Here is a 17,348-nt window from a genome sequence, read left to right as displayed (position 1 = left end):
AGGAACCTGCCTCATCGGCTGATGAGAGCTCTCCATGTGGGAGAGCTGGCTGACAAGTGCCTTCAGAGAGATGAGTGATACAGGAAGGACTCCTCCCACCTGCTTGCCTCTTTGTAAGCGAGCCCAGAGAGCTGGTTCCAGGCCCCATCACTTCCACACACTGGACATAGCTATTTCCCAAGGAAGTCAGAGGGTGGAATTTCATTTGCTTGGCCAGAAAGCATATCCCAGGGTGTCAGTGGCATGTTGTGGGGCCTAAACCCGCTAAGGCAGGGCTGATTTCAGGTGCAGCCTTCGTGGGCTGAGCTCCTGTGAATGCTGGCTTGTTTTCTCCCTGACAAAGTGTCACCCGAAGGGCTGACCTTTGGTCTGACTGATGGGGTCAAGCACATTCTTCTTTACCTCAAGTCTTCACTCATGGATTGTGCATGCCTGGGAAGAGGGGCCAGAACTCCTTTTTGATAGAAGCAGAAAATGAAAGTTGGGATATTTAAATTCAGCATGGTTACAGGAAAATATTGGCATGCATGGCCTGGACAGGAAATGACAAGCAGAAACCCAAGAATATTGAAAGCTTTAAATGTGTTGCTTTTTTTTTTCTTCCCTTTTAGCCACTTCCAGATGACAAAACTCCCTTATTCAATCAGCTTTCCTTAAGGGAGGCATCTGAAAATGTCAGGAGGCGTCATGCCCATGCCTTCAAGATCTCTAAGAAATTTCAGGTAAGAGTATCTTCAGTGGTATTGACTTCAGGCTGGTGCTGTCATGATTTGATGAACTCCATGTTATTCTTAGTGAAGAAAATAAAGATACTGTAGTCCAGGCAACAAAACCCCCTAATGCACTATTCAGAGGCCTTAGCATTTCAGGGTCATAGTGAATTTCAAATCCTAGGGCAGAAGGAACTTTCCAAGGTTATCCAGTCCATCCCCCTCCTTTTAAACTATCTTGGAGAGGATCAGAAATGTTTTTTTGGTTTCTTTGTACCTAGGTGGTCTGTTTGGTGTTAAAAGCCCATGCTTCAGAGCCCTGAGCTAAAGACTTTGCATCCAAAGGGCTTGAGAACCTTAATGAAGCCCTTCTATAGTTTGGGTTCCTGGGACAGAGGAAAGGAACCTTTTAGAGGTGCACAGTGAGCCAGTAGTAGGAAAAGGGAGTGAGGGCCACAGTTATGTGCCTGTTGCTGTTCTGCTCTTGTGTGGGAGAGTTGGAGAGTTAACCAGACCCTGCCAAAGGAAAACAACACCCCAGCCTAGACTTTAATACAAATGCAGGGGGAGGCTGATCAGCCATCATGCACGCTTCTACAAAAACTGAAAGAGAATATCCTGCCTAAGGTAGTGTTTAAGCACCAGGAATTTAAGAACTTCCCACCAGCTCCACCACAGCTCATTACGGCTCAGACCAGGTGTGTTTTCTTTCTGTGTTAAAATTTAATTTCCTCTTATATACATACTCTCTTGGGATCCTGGATTTGGAGCTGGGCGGGGCCTTAGAGACTGTCTAGTTCTATAATTTTACAGACAAGGCACTGAATCCCAGAAAGATTCGTTGACTTTGCCAAAGTCCCACAGGTGTTAGAGCTGGGATGTAAGCCCAAGTCCTTTGAATTCACATTCAGCGTACTTTCCATAGCCCCTGTCTTAGTTAATGTTTAGACCAGATCTGTTTTATGCTTTGGGAGATAGGTTCAGAAGTTATGATTAACCTTAGCTTTTGAGTATACTGGTGATGGGAAGGGAAAAGGCATTTATATAGTGCCTATTATGTGCTAGACACCGTGCTGAGCATTTTTTTTTGTTTTTGTTTTTGTTATTGTTTTGGTTGGGCAGTGGGGTTAAGTGACTTGCCCAGGGTCACACAGCTAGTGTCAGGTGTTTGATCTGAGGCCGGATTTGAACTCAGGTCCTCCTGAATCCAGGGCCAGTGCTCTATCCACTGTGCCACCTAGCTGCCCCCATGTGATGAGCATTTTACAAATATTATCTCATTTGACCCTGGGAGGAAGGTGCCATTATTGTCTTCATTTTACAGTTGAGGAAACAGGCAGAGGTGAAGTGACTTGTCCAGGGTGGCACAGCTAGTACGTGTCTTGACATCAGATTTGAGCTCAGGACTTTCTGACTCCAGGCCTAGCTCTCTATCTGCTGTGCCACCAGCTGCTGCTACTCTAGTGATCTGATGCTGAGAAGCCACGTCCTAAAGCCCTCTGTTGATACTGGCTCATAGGCATTTTAATATAATCAATCCCTTATGGGTAAATATGTGCCCAAGAGCTACGTGTAAGTCTCGGTATTTTAGTACTAGAGTGAATTTTTTTAGTCCTGGGGTAAGTGCAGCTTTGAGAGCTGATCTGGTTCGCCACAGTAAGCAGGCTCCTTTCAGACTGGGCTGAGTGCTAGCGGGGAGGTGGTGGGAGCTTTCCAGTGGGATCACTCTCCTCTCTCTGCCTTTCAGCCTCTCCTCTTCATGGACCTGTTGGATGAAGGCACGTTGGTGGCAGTGGAACGGCCTTTGGAAGACATCATTGCTCAACTTCCACCACCCATCAAAAGAAAGAAATTTGGAACTTAAGTGGAGTTGGGTGTTTCCTTCCCTGAACTGGCTGATTTGTTCTTTTCCTAGAAATCATGATAATAAAGCAAAGTTATTCTTTAGGGCTCCACAATCATAAATGTTATTTGCCCTCATTTCCTAGCTGCCAGAAGACAGGGTCAAGACTTGCCCCTGGAGCCCCAAGTCACTACCAGTCAGTGTGCTCAAGAGCAGTGGAAGTGGACTGAGCTCTCCAAGCAGGGTGTCTGTGGTCATGATGATGTGCCAGAGAGCCACAAGCCACCGTCTTCTCTTCAGAAAGCAGACGCCTCTGCTCTTAAATAAAGGTTGAGACCGCAGAGAGCTGGCTCTCCTTCTGTCTCTGTTGATTCATCACAGTCCTAGTCCTCCTTCCGTGGAAAGAGATGCACTTGCCCATCGGTGCTCATTTAACACAGGCTAGTGCAATCCCCGAGAGGTTCATGTTTGGTTTCAGTTCAGTCGGAGTTTCACTTCTCAAATTGATAAGCTGTGCTTTTTCTGAAAATGAATGTTTCTAGCCTTTGTGCAGTCAACTGTTAACTTTCCAAATGGCAGTGAATGAACATTACTTTGGGAAGTCAGTTCTGTGATAGTGTTTCCTCATTCGTTTAGGGGCAGAGTTTCAAAGGAGCTTTGGACAGACACCAAAGATTTGGGAGGAGGGGCAGGGAGAGGTAAAGAAGGAACGCAGGCCATATTTCAGTTCGTACTGCTCCTCTGCTCTGCCTGGTCTGCCTTCTTATTCCCAGGATGCTGGTAACCTACTCACTTGAATTTATTGTCTTAACTAGAAAATGAATATTCCCTAGTAATTTGAATTGGGCAACTAGATTTCTGTTCGGTACCATGCCTGCTGAAAAGTATTTGTGAAATCTGTTCTGCCATGGGGGCCGGGAGTGTGTGAGGCTTCCTCGTGATGCCGTTGGGTGGAGTAATGCTTAAAAAATTTTAGATGGTCACGCTTAGGTGAAGCTTGCCTCCAGGGCTCTGTTCTGGAAAGAGAAAACGCATTGACTAGCCTCATGTGGGGTGAAACTGAAAGTGGGATGGCTCTTTATCTAAGCCTAGTAATACAAATCCCCAGGTTAGGAAAACATCGTCAGTTTGGGAAGAGCAAAGAGGTCCAGTGTTACTTGTTGTCAAGTACAATTAAATTCATTCTTGTCCACTTATATTTTCCAGTGGTAGTTGTTTCCATTTAAATCTATTGGCTCTTTATGTTTCATGAAGAATAGCTTTTTTTTTTTTCTCTGTGTTATTCAGTCATTTCAGTCCTGTCTGACTCTTTGTGACCCTCTTTGGGGTTTTCTTGGCAGAGGTACTGGAGTGGTTTCACATTTCCTCGTCCAGTTCATTTGACAGATGAGGAAACTAAGGCAAAAAGGGTTAAGTAACTTGCCCAGGGTCACACAGTCAGTGTCTGAGGCCAGATTAGAACTCAGATCTTCTTGACTCCAGGCCCTGCACTCTATCCGCTGAGCCACCTAGCTGCCCTTTTCGTCTATGTCTGGTTAACTTTCCATCACTGAATCTGGCAGTGTTTTCCCAATCTTTGGGCTGCCGAAGGAGGGGTTGGGTTCCCAATCACTGGAGGTCTTCAAGCAAAAGCTGAATGACCTGTTGTCGGAGATATAGAAAGGGACAGATGTTGAGCCCTTATTATGTGCCAGGCCCTGTGCTAAGGGCTGTACAGATATGATCTCATTTGAATTTGAAGGGGTTCGTATTCGGATATGTCTTGGACCAGAGCATCCCTGAGGTGCCTTCCTGCTTCAGGAAGAATAAACTTAAAAGTCAATGAGGCCTTGAAACAGGCTTGCTCCAGCCCTGGGTTATGCATGTTTCCTATGTTATTTTGCATGATTGAAGCCCAAGTTCAGCATCACCAGTGTGTACAGGATGTGACCGTGTCCTGGGAAGGAAAGCAACTCCCCTAAATATCAGTTCAACTGCTGCCACCATACCCTGTGCTACAGAAATGGGCTTAGGTAGAATTTGGTGGCTTGAACCTGGTTTGATTCTTGACTGCCGAAACTCAGGCTCATTCTGAAAGCTGTGAAACGTCTGCCTCTAGTTTACAAGCTTTTCTTTACCTATTTAGACAATGGGTGGCTTGGGTGAGGGTGATTTGGCCCTCCGGATTCGAAGGGAAAGAAGTGGGAGATGCGTAGGTTCGTTAGCTGATGTGCTGCTGAAGCCAGGCCCTCTGCAAGCATTTAAGGGACTTTCCATTGGAAATAACGGGGCAAGCAAGTCGTAGCAGCTCTGGCCCTTGAAATCCTTCCTAAACAGATAATGGAATACAAAGGAAGCCTGCAAAACTTCTTAGGTGACCTGGAGAAAGCATAGATAAGCTGTTTGAGGGGAAATGCACACTTTTGTGGTTTGTCTAAATTGTACTTTTGGTTTTTCATTTCCTTTTATTTTCTCCTGCTTTTCAAATTGCTAGTTTTACCTGGTTGCAAAAGATAAGTCATTGAGATAAATAGGTGAGGCTCCAATCTCTTGGTACCTTCTGTTTTCTAACGAATACTAATTTTGCAAGGCTGTCTTTTTTTTTTCTTTCTGCGACTACATTTTACATGGTAGTAATCCTAGAATGATAAAATGTTGTTCAGACGTTAGAATGTGAATTCCTTGAGATTAGGGGTTACCTCACATTTTCCCCAGCACTTTACACATATTAAAACCTTAACCAGATTCCATTTCTTCATTAATTCATACAGTTCACATCAAGGAGGCCTTTTAGAAACAGCCCCAATATTAGTCAAACCAGAGTAGACCTAGGAATCACAGCCATGTGGACTGCAGTGATTTTCAATTTTCAATACCACAAGAAGAAGGTGCTTACTCGAAACATTTCTTGGCCCAGGAAAAGTATTTCAGGCACAGTCCGAGCATTTGACTTTGGTACACAAGATATGCTTTATGGGTTTCTCTATTCTATCCTCAAAAGGTAAAATTAATATACAAACATTAAAATTTTAGTATTTATTTTTAAGATATTTTTAGCATTTAAACAAATAATACACATAAGTACTGTATAATTGGGAAACTACCAAGGGTCTAGGACAGTGATAGCTTGCTTGAGTAATGGCAAGTAGAAACAATTGGGTTCCATCTGGAAAAATTTCATGGAAAGACTTTGTACCGAAGGGAATTTCCAAGGATGGGGGGAGAGAAATGGTTTGGAGGAGAGCTGGGTAGAAGAGACAAATTGGTTTAAGAAGCCATAATACTGTGAGAAATGAGGACAGTTGGCTGAGTTGAAGGTCAGCCATGGGTGGATTAAGTTTTAATTGAACACAGGGCATTTTTGTTCTAGCTCTTTGTTCTGTTGGGAATCTTCAGGTTAAAGGAGAAGAGCTTTAACATAGTAGAAATCTCGTGTTTGTAAAGGAAGTAGTTGAGGAAGGAGGCTTGAAACTGAGAGAAGCTAGAAAAGACTTGGAAGGAAGAAAGAAAACAATTATTAAGCACCTACTATATGCCAGGCACTGTGCTGAGTGCTTTACAAATATTTTATCTCCACATGAACCTTGGAAGGTAGGTGATTGTAATCATTTTATAATTAAGGAGACTGAGGCAGAACTTAAGTGTCAGCTAGAAAGTACCTGAAGTTTGATTTGAACTTGGGTCTTCCTGACTGGACCCAATGCTGTATCCACTGCACTACCTAGTCGCCTCTGTTGTTTTAGACTGAGAGCATCTTTTTATCTGTGAATCCATATCTTTTATCAAATTAATAAATGTTAATAGTACAACTAGTATCCGGTGGCAGGGTTATCAAAAATTACATAAGAATCTTCATATTTGAAAATGGTGGGAGCCATTCAGCACAGGTATAAGTCAGTCAAGGTTTTTTAAGTATTTACCGTGTGCCAGGCATTGCAGTAAGCATTGGAGATGCAAAAAAAGGGGGAAAAATAGGTATTGCTCCTTAAGGAGCTCAGTCTAATGAGGGAGACAACACATAAACCATAAATGTTGTCATCTTTCAGTCATGTCCAACTCTTTGTGATCCCATTTGGGGTTTTCTTGCCATTTCCTTTTCCAGCTTATCTGACAGATGAGGAAACTGAGGCAAACAGGGGTAAGTGACTTGAAGTCACCTGAAGTAAGTGACAGGAAAATGAGTCGTCCTGACTCTGGGCCTGGTGATCTATGCGCTATGGCAGCACTTAGCGGCCCCAAACAACTATGTACAATTATGATATGTTACAGGATAGCTGCTGGGGGCAGCTAGGCGATGACTCAATGGATAGAGCACTGGGTCTGGAGTCAGGAAGACCTGAGTTCAACTCCAGCCTCAAAAACTTAGTAGCAGTGTGACCCTGGGCCTTAGTCTGCTGGAGAAGGAAATAGCAAACCACTCCAGTATCTCTGCCAAGAAAACACCATGGACAGATTGGTAATAAGGCTCAGTTCCAGTAGTGGCAGTGGCAGAAGAGTTCAGAAGGGGGTGTATGTGAGAGATGTTTTGAATGAAAGTCCTTGGCAACAGATTGGCCGTGGAGGATGAGATAGGGAGGAGTTGAGGATGATACCTAGGTTTGGAATCCTGAGTGACTGAGGATGGTGGTGCCCTCAACAGTAATTGGAAAGTTAGGAAGGGGGTGGGGGACTGGGAGGAAAGATAATGCATTCAGTTTTGGATATGAGGAATTGAAGATAATCCACTGGCCGTGACGTGCCCCACGGGCAATTGGAAATGTGAGTGGAAGTCAGCAAAAGTAAATCTGTTAATCAGAGCCACTAGGTGGCACAGAACATTCATCTTCCCGAGTTCAAATGTGACCTCAGACACTAGCTGTGTAACCCTGGGCAAGTCACTTAACCCTGCTTGCCTCAGTTTCCTCACCTGTCAAATGAGCTGGAGAAGGAAATGGCAAACCACTCCGGTATCTTTGCCCAGAGCTGGACGTAACTGAAAAGACTGAACGACGATGTATCTGATAACCATGGCTATAAAGACGATGATTGAGCCCGGGGGAGCCATGAGATCACCAAGTGAAGCAGTGGAGAGAACTCAGGACTGAGCTTTAGGGAAGGCCAACGGGGAGTGGGTGTGACCTGAATGAAGATCCAGTAAATGAGACAGAAAATGGGCACTCTGGTAGAACTAAGTGAGAAGGTGAGGAAGTTAAAACCTTAACCAAGTCAGGCTGCCCAACAGAACCTGACAATATTCCTGAAGGAGAATCAACATGATTTGGTCGCAGACTGCATATGGGGAAGGAAGGAGTGAAGGAATTTGACTGTGATTCCAGGGCCCTAAATTTGGAAGACAGGGATGGGGGTTAATTTTTAACATAATTTTAGGTCAGTGATCACAAAAGTCTCCTCATTTATCTTTCCTCTACTTACAGCATAGTAGATAGAGCACTTGACTTGGAGACTGGAGGACCTGAGTTTGAATCCTGCCTAAAATGCTTATTAGCTGTGTGACGCTGGGCAGGTCACTTAACCTCTCTCAGCCTCAATTGCCTCATCTGTAAAATGGCAATGATAATCCTCACCGAGTTGTTTACAAACCTGAAAGCACCATTAGCTATTATTATTATTATTGTTGCTGTTGTCAATATTTGGTCAATAGAAAAAGTCACAGTTCTACAAAGCTAACTGCCACCAGCTGTTTCTCATTAGAAATGTGGTAAGCAGATGTGGCTTTTCATGGTCATAATGTATGAGGTAGTTAATTCATTTTTTTTTTCTTTGTGGGTTTCAGATAGACAGTGATTTATTTAGATGGGGTGAATCAAAAATGTGCTTGCATTAGCTGAAGCACACACAAAAAAAGTAGCTTCTATTGGTTTATTCGGGCAGCAGTACCTGTTTAGATGTACCCAGGAAAAGAAATCTTTTCAGGACATTTTCTGTCTCTGGTAAAGCTATAGTGCCGGCAGTTGCAAGGGGTAACTAAGTTTCATTTTGCATTACTGTAGTTTATCTTCTTCCTGAGCTATAGTTTTTCTACTTTGGCTGCTGTTATCTCCTAAGCCACGTTTCCTCCTTTGGCATCTTCAGGAATGATTATTCTGGTCTGCTCTTTGTTCCCCCTTCCTATCAGGCCTCCTCCGTGGCTTTGACCTTCAGGCTTGCTCAGGGTTGCAATTTTGTCTGGGGCCCTCCTTCCTTAAGAAATTGCATAACATTCAAACCTTGGAGCCCGCCCCAAATCCTTCCACTCCTTCTTTTGACAGGTTTTTGGCCGAATAAAACATGTTTTGGCCAAACTGTAGCCTTATACCGGGGCTGTTTGTCACCAAAATTAATTTGGCCATTTGTCATCTATGTACAGGATCAAAAATGGTGTTCTTATGGCAAAGGCTCCCTCCTAGATAAAGTACAGCCTCTTGCTTGAAGAGGAAAAAAAAGCAATATCTATATCCTATATTTTACTGATGTTGGTAAAGCCCGGTCAAATCCAATCCTCAGTACCTCAAGAAGTAATGGCAATCATTTATATAACTTATATTAGAGAGTGGTTTCATCCATGGTCACACAGCTCATTATTGTCCATTTGGGACTTGAATGGGAGATTTTCCTCCTCAAATCCAGTACTCTATTCCTAACAAGAAGGATGAAATAAAAATTTTAAATATGTGTTTTTGGTGCTGTTAAGGTACTTTTTGCACAAAAATCCTGTGAGGTATAACTTTTGTAGATAAAAAAAACAGCCTTAGAAAAGCTGAATATCATAGCTAATGAATGTCAGAGCCAGTATTTGAGCTCAGATTTCTTGGCTCTCCAAGGTCAACTTGTCTTTCTGCTGAACTCAATTGTCTCTTAAGTTTACTCTGTGCAACATTTCAAGAGTGCAAAAAACAAACAAACAAAAAGCTACCATCCTTACCCCTCAAGAAGCTTATATACTAGTTAAGTAGATCCTAGAATTTTAAATCTATGAGTTTCTGCAGATAATGCTTTTCTAATCCCATTATTTTAAAAGAATGACTCTTTTATGTTCCTGACTCACCACAGGAAATTATGAAGACATAGTGTGAGCACAGTTGAGTCCATATTGACATAAATGATAGGTTATTGGAATTATACCCAGGCATTTCCTTTTCAAAGACAGATGGATGAAAAAAAATGGCCCTGAACCAAAGTATATTTAAACTACATTCATTATTCCTAAGAAAGAAGAGAAGCAGATGTACTTTTTTTTTTCATTTCAAATTTCATTATCACGTCCAGGGCCAATGACCAATAAAGGTGCTTTCTACTGAGTACCAGTCTTTGAAGATTATTTTTCATGGTCCTAAACCTCTTCAGAGATAAATTTTAAATAGCTAGTAAATACTGGATTTCATCCCATTAACAAATACTTTTGGTGAAGTGGAAAGAGGGACAAATTCAGAGTTGGAGAACCTAGGATCCAATTCCAACTTTGTCACTTTCTATCTGAGTTCCCTTAGGCCAGGTTACATGGAGAGCCAAGACTATATCATTTGTCTTGGTATCTGAGGACAGTGCCTGTTTAGTAAGTGTTTGTTTGTTTTAGCTTTGAAATTAACATGTTCAATTTATTATGTTATTTTTTAATGTAAGCTATAAGTGATAGATTCATGGTTTCATGCAAAAAAAAAAACCCTCCATTCACGTGCCAAAAAAAAAAAATACACAGAATTAAGGCAACAATGAAAAATCCAGATTCCATCAATAGCAAAGTTATCTGACAATGTTTTAATCATAAGAAAATCAGCATTGAAACTTTATAATCACAGTGTATTTAATGTGAATATTTGTAGTCTAATTCGAAATATCAAATAGCGTTGAGTCCCTTTTTTTTTTAACCAACATAATATTTGTCCTTATAGCCCAAAGGTAGTTCTATTCTGCCTCACCCCTACCTTCTTCATAGTATTGTTACTTCTGCCTTCTTTTCTCCATTCTTTGTAGCCTACTTGATTTTCTTTGTATCATGTCTGTGCTCTTTCTACATGAAGTCTCAAATCACATACAATCCTCTAAGCCATTATGAACAAATCATTCAAATAATGCCACTTTTAAGTTCTCACCACAACCGAAAAAAAGATACTTTTCCCCAGGTGAAATGTCATCGGCCAACTTTCAACCTAAGGCAAATTTTATTTCCGTGTCAGAAACCTCAAATAAATTATAATCAATATAACGTGACAATTTGGCATTAGAATCTATGGATGCTAACAGGTAGCTTTCCTATAATGAGGCATTTAGGGATTAATCATGGTGAATTATAGTACTAAACTGCAAAACCAATGAGCAATTTCATCACTCTAGCCCACAAAAGCTATGAAGTATTTAACCCAAAATTTCAGGTTAGGTGAACAAAAAAAAAGGATTAATAAAATCATAAGTACTATTTGCCCTCTCTGAAGTCTGAACCAGAAACAAACATTAACAAAGCAATCAATATTTATCAAATCTTCTTGTGTGCTAGGGATTGAAGCAGAGTCATTAAAGGATATGTTCGAATACAGTACGATCCTTGTTCTAAACAAGTTTAACTTCCCTTCACCATGTAAGCTGGACCATGGAATCTCATTCATAATTTACATTTCAAAGGAGATATAAAATTGTCATTTTAACACCAGGAAATTAGGAAGAAAAATCACTAAATGAAATGCTCACTGTTAACTAATATTCTATTATTCATATTGCTAAAAGATTTTTAGCTAATATTTCATACTAAAACCTTTATAATTACACCAAAGTCAATCCGTTCTTAGTCATACAAGGGTAGAGTTACAAGTGATTTTTGGATAGGAGAAAAGAAATGCATTTTATTTTACACAAGTACAAAACCCAGATCATTCCACAGGGTTGTTACTGGGAACCACAAAGTTTATTTGGCTTCATTAAGCTAAGCACTTCATCTATTCTCCTATCAATTTCTCCGACTAGCACCACACCACACATCTGCTCTTCGAAAGCCAAAGCAATCATGGAAGGCTTTCTTTCTTGGTGCTGCAAATATGGGGCTTCAGGGACATGGCATAGTATCCCCTCCCCTTTCCCAGGCAGTTGCCCTGTTTGTCGAATCCAAGACCTGGCATGAAGATGAGATCCAGACCCCCTGTTGAGAAAGCCTCCTCCCGAACTTCATCATCACTGAGCTGATAAATGTTCCAGGAAGTTTTGGAAAGTGAAAAAATTTCTTCCACTGAAAATAACTTGACCATATCCATGTAGTTTTTCTTTAATTTGTATGGAGGGATAAACCATGTTTTGCCACGTTGAAAAATATCCTTGATAATTTCCTCCATTTCAATTCCATCCTGCATGCTCAGAAAGATTGAAATTCTCTGTGACTCTTGGTATTTACTGCGACCAATCACCTTCTCTGTTAGCACATGGGATTGGCGAAGCCTTTGTTCCTAGGTGCAGAGCACCCGCAACCCTGCTAGCCATCATGTTGGAGTGCAGACCAGGCATATATAATAAGTGTTTAATAAATGCTTGTTGATTGATTGACTTCACCACTTAGGGCCTCAGTTTCCTCGTCTGTCAAATGGGAGGATTGGACCTGATGACTCCTAAAGTCCCTGCCAGGCCTAAATCTATGATCCTATGATGTGCTAGATTTTATTGTGAATTCCCATATGAAGAAAGAGAAGAAAGGGGCTCTGCCTTCAGAGTATTATCTATGAATAATCATAAGGCCCATGAAAAAAATAACTAACGGTAATTCCACCTGACAAAATATTTATTCTCTAATGTGCAAAGCATTGTGCTAAAGACACTGAGCAGCTGTGTAGTAGAATTTGTAGGAACTGGAATCAGAAGGTGTGTATTCAGACCCTGACTCAGCGCATAGAGTATTGGGCCTGGAATTGATGGTAGGATTCCTGGGAATACCCCCCACCCCCAAACTCTTCTTGGATTTTCTCCTTTTCCCACAAGGCCCAGTCTTCCCTGTTTGCTTGAGGCATCATCCCAGGAATCTCCATCAACTGGCCTTTCACTGTGGCCACACCCAATCTCCCAATTCTATTACCTCTGACCCAGCCCAACCTTCATTGTCGGTTACTTCTCTATCGCCCTGGCCACTTGCCACCCTTCCCACCCTTGATCCTATCTACCTCCATTCACTCTCATCAAGATCCTCCTTAGAACCCCTCCTCTAGTCACCCCAGCCTACTAGTCTCTCGCTCCATCAAGATCCTCCCTAGATCCTTCCCTCTCATAGTCACCCCAAAATACTTGGTCACTCCTAGATCCCTCCCACAGTCTTTCTGTATATAAGGTCCATTTTGTCTCCATTAAGGTGCTCAGATTCTTAAAATCTAGCCAATGGCTCAGATTCACTGTAGCCCGCTTGTGACAAGTGTCACATATGTTCAGATTCCTTAAGAGTCTGACCAATATGGCCAATCTTTAATAAGCCTTGTCACTGGCCACATGTTGCTCTTTCAGGGTCTCAGCAACCCAGTATCCCTATACCTCAACAGAATTAGGAAGATGAGTTCAAATTTGACCTCAGACACTTATTAGCTGTGCGACCGTGGGCAAGTCACTTAACCCTGCTTGCCTCAATTTCCTCAACTGTAAAATGAGGATAACAATAGTACCTACCTCCCAGGGGTATTGTAAAGAACAAACGAAATATTTGTAAAGCACTTAGCACAGTGTCTGGCACACAATAGGCACTATATAAATGCTAGCTATCATCAGCATCATCATTATTATTGTTAATACTACCGCTACTAGGTCACTTAACCTCTCTGAGCCTCAGTATCCTATTCTGTAAAATTGGGATAATAATACTTCTACCTGCTCACAAGTTCTTATGTGTAACAGTATGTAAAGCCTTATGTGAATGATATTTAATATTCTTACATTATTGAAGATAAAAAATCACAGTCCTTAGGACTGTACAGTCCTGAGGACCTCAGGACCTCAGGAATTTTCAGTTCACCTGAGGATCTCCAACATGAACAAAATACCAAGTGAGATGCACGCTGAAACAGTTTTTAAAAAATCAGTATTATGGTAAATAACCCATTAGACTTCCAAGGGAGGATCTAGACAAAATGTTCTAGAACAATTTAGTCAATAGTCAATAAACATTTATTAAGCTACGTGCCAAGCCCTGGGGATATAAATTTAGAAAAAAAAAGTTTCAGCCTTTAAAGACTTAACAGTCTAAAGGGAGAAAATACACAAATGAATCTGAAAAGTTGGGGGCAGGGGAGTGGAAAAGCCAGAAATCCTAAAGTCATGCAGCCAGGTGGAAAATGAGACATGTGTGTCCTGAGCAGAGGGTAGTGATGGGATGTTAATATCAAGGTTGATATGATCTTGCAGAGTGATGAATCTTCCCAATGATGAGGTCCCTGGGGCATGGTGGAAAGTTAGAGAAATCCCAACGGAGTGCAGCCAGGTGGGAAATGAGATTCAGGTGGGAAATGAGATTCCCATTTGAGCAGAAACACAAGCTGGGGCAATCAGGAAAGCTAATAAATGACAACTGTGACATGAGTGATAGAGACAAGTAGTGAATCCAAGCTCATTGAGGGCATAGTGTAGCCTATTAAGCTCTTCCTTTAAGTATCTTCTCTTAAACCTGCAACTAGGTGAGTCTTAAATGTCCTTAGAATTCAGTGTTCTTGGAGGTCAGAGGAAAGATGGATTCCAGCTGGGGCTAATGGTTATATGGTGAAAAAACCCATTAGCCTCCCAATTGAAGCCTGAATTCTAGTGCTAATTCTCACACTAACTCTAATGAGACTTTTGCAGCCCTCGTGAAGGAGGGAGTGGAAAATTTTCACGCAAAATGATATGTTAGATTTAAGGTCCCTTCAAATTTCACAGTCCAGGTTAGTTAATGGAGAAGGTAGAATTTAAATTAAGCCTTTAAGGTTGGATAGGATTTCCAGGGACGCAAGAGTAAGGCAAACATTTTAGAAGGGACTCTGAGGCAGAAAAAGTAAAGGCATGTTTAAAGGGACAATGAATAAACCAGTTTAGCAGGTTCATTTAAGGAAATAGTGGGGAGAAGAGGCCAAAAGGGAAGGCTAGGTTCAAATTATGGAGGACATTGAGTGCAAAGCTAAAGTGTTTACTGATATAGCAAAAATTCAAAAGGAAAACTTCACAGGGAATTCTACCAGAGGTTTTTTTAAAAGGAGAGGAAGGAAGCAACCCAAACCATCCAAATACTAACATTTTCCCTCTACATCTCAATTTTATATAATGTGCCCTCTTGTTCATCACATAACTTTACAGATATCTAAATGGGCCTCCAGGGGTGTGTGTGTGTGTGTGTGTGTGTGTGTGTGTGTGTGTGTGTGTGTGTGTGTGTGTGTGTGTGTGTGTGTGTATCTTCAGGCTGTACAGGACCACTGGGCATATCTAGACCTGCTGAAGAGCCAGGAGGCCTCTTTGCAGTGGATTTGGGGAGATCTGGTTTGTTTAGCTTTGATGAAATGTGCAACTTGGAAAATCCTGCCTTATTGCAAAACCAAATCCTATTATAATGACTTTCAGTAATACCTGAATTATGTCTTAATGGGATTGATAAACCTCTGACTAGATTTTTAAAAAATTAACTCTTCTTTGAGACTTTGAGAAGGAAGTTAAGTGGTACAAAGGATAGAGCACTGGATCTGGAATCAGGGAGACCCAAGTTAAAATCTGGCCTCAGAAATTTATTAGCAATATGACCCTGGGCAAATCACTTAACCTCTGTTTGCCTCAGTTTCTTCAACAATAAAATAAGGATAATAATAGCATCTACCTCCCTGGGTTGTGGTGAGGTTCAAATGAGATCATATTTGTAAAGTGCTTAGCAAAGTACTTGGTAGTAATAGGTGCTTAATAAATGCTTATTCCCTACTCTTCTCCCTTAGAGACTGGATTCAGCCTCTCACCCTCATAGTGTAGAGAGGACAGGACACAAGGCTTGCTATCAGAAGTGACCTCAATTCAAATTCTACCTCCAACTTACATTAGATATGTGACCCCCATGTAAGTCATTTAGCCTCTTCAAGCCCATTTATTTATCTAGAAATGTTTTTATAAATAAATATGTATTTATCTATGAAATGAGGATAGCACCTGAAGCACCTACCTCACTGGTGTTGTAAGGGTCAAATGAGATAATGTATCCTTGCTAAAAGGGAACTGGACTTGTGATTTAATAGGTTTGGCGAATTCCCAGGTGTGGAAATTCCCTTTACCAAAGCAGGTCAGCATCTCCTCTGCAATTTAACTGTCTAAGAGAGAGTTGACTAGAGCATTGAGTGATTAAGTGAGGGGAGGGTAGTGAGCATGGGTTAGGTGAGGGTCAGAGCAGGTATGCTTCACAAGTAGGACTTGAATTCAGGTCCTCTCTGCTTTGAGGCCACTACAGCATGCTGCCCCTACAAATATCAGGTATTATTCATTCAACACACATATTTTCTGTAAGAACTTGTGCTTGGAGGGGCAGCTAGGTGGTGCAGTGGAGAGTCCCGGACTTGAAGTCAGGAGGACCTGAGTTTAAATCCAGCCTCAGACTTTTGACACTTACTAGCTGTGTGACCCTGGGCAAGTCACTTAACCCCAATTGCCTCACCAAAAAAAATGCATGCATGCATGCATAAATAAATATGCTTTTAAAAAAAATTGTGCTGGGGCGCTAGGCTTGAAAGACAAATTAAAATAACCTACCTCCAAGGATCTTACTGGGGATTTATGATTACTTTGCAGTCTGCTAGGGTTCAGGCCTTGGATTCACGAATATGTGGGTTCACATTCTCCCTCTTAACATTTGTGCAACCCTGGTCAAATCACTGAGTCTTTGTTCTTCTGACAACTCTCCTTAATTCTACTTAAGTCCCGAGAGGGTTCTGTATTGGTGGAGGGAATTCAGATCCCTGGAGTTCCCTAAGCTGACAAAAAGCATGGAACCTTCTGGTGTTCGCATGGGCACATAGATCCTTTGGAGTTTACAGGTGTCAGCATGTACTGTATGGACAGCTCCATGAACAGAGCCTGTTTTGATCTTAACTCACCTTTGCAAGAATTATTTATTGCGCCCTTGGGACCTGTGGGAAATGTGTGAACCTCCCCTCTGGTGCTAGAGGCCACTCTTATCTTACTGCTGATGGCTCTTCCTCTTGTCTCTTCTATAGACCAAACCGTTTGAGGTGTTTGAGCTCAGAAAGAAGCTACAGGACCCGGGGCCCATGCAACCCAATTCCACAGGCTAATAAAGAGATTACCAGAGGGAATTTTAATTTTGCCCAGTTGCATTTATTGAGACATCTGGCAGAAACGGATCAAACTTTTTGGTTGAGGGCTAAGGAGACAGCTAGAGCCCAAAGCATTTCTTCTCTTTTCATAGGCATAGTAGAGCCCTGAATTTGGAGTCAGCTAAGCTGCCTGAAGTCCATTAAGTGGTGCCCTAGGGCCAGTTACAATCCCTGAGGCTTGGCTTCCTCCTCTGTTAGCCCAGGGGTTAAACTAAAGTCCTTTCCAGTTGGGACATTATCAATTCTAAGGGCCCTCTGAGTCCTGACATTCTCTGTTCTAAGGCCCCTCCCAGCCCTAACATTTCATGTTCTATGGTCCTCCCAGGTCTGACAGTCCACGTTCTAAGTTCTCTCCCAACCATGACATTCTATGTTCTAAGCTCCTTCTCAGGCCTAACAGTCCATGTTTTATGGTCTTCCCAGCTTTTAACAAGCCATGTTCTAAGCTCTGTCCCAACTCTGACTCTGTGTTCTAAGCTCCTCCCCAGGTCTGACAGTCCACGTTCTAAATTCTCTCCCAACCATGACATTCTGTGTTCTAAGCTCCTT

At 41.9% G+C, this 17,348-nt stretch overlaps 1 protein-coding gene and 1 pseudogene across 1 annotated transcript in view; one reads left to right on the top strand and one right to left on the bottom strand.

Annotated features, from left to right (window-relative positions):
• The window catches only part of UTP4 (UTP4 small subunit processome component), a 32,011-nt gene extending 29,080 nt beyond the window's left edge, over nt 1–2,931 (top strand). Inside the window, exons 15-16 of the mRNA XM_027847711.1 lie at nt 612–722; nt 2,458–2,931. Coding sequence (XP_027703512.1) covers nt 612–722; nt 2,458–2,574 — 228 coding nt within the window. The 3' untranslated portion in view covers nt 2,575–2,931. The remainder of the gene's footprint in view (nt 1–611; nt 723–2,457) is intronic.
• Nucleotides 2,932–11,388: 8,457 nt separating this feature from the next.
• Nucleotides 11,389–11,933, bottom strand: LOC114031220 (annotated as a pseudogene).
• Between the last annotated feature and the right edge of the window lie 5,415 nt (nt 11,934–17,348).

Source organism: Vombatus ursinus, unplaced genomic scaffold (genome assembly GCF_900497805.2).
Source record: "Vombatus ursinus unplaced genomic scaffold, bare-nosed wombat genome assembly UNPS02005286.1, whole genome shotgun sequence".
Classification (NCBI taxonomy): Eukaryota; Metazoa; Chordata; class Mammalia; order Diprotodontia; family Vombatidae; genus Vombatus; species Vombatus ursinus.
This window is presented reverse-complemented; position numbering and strand designations above follow the sequence as displayed.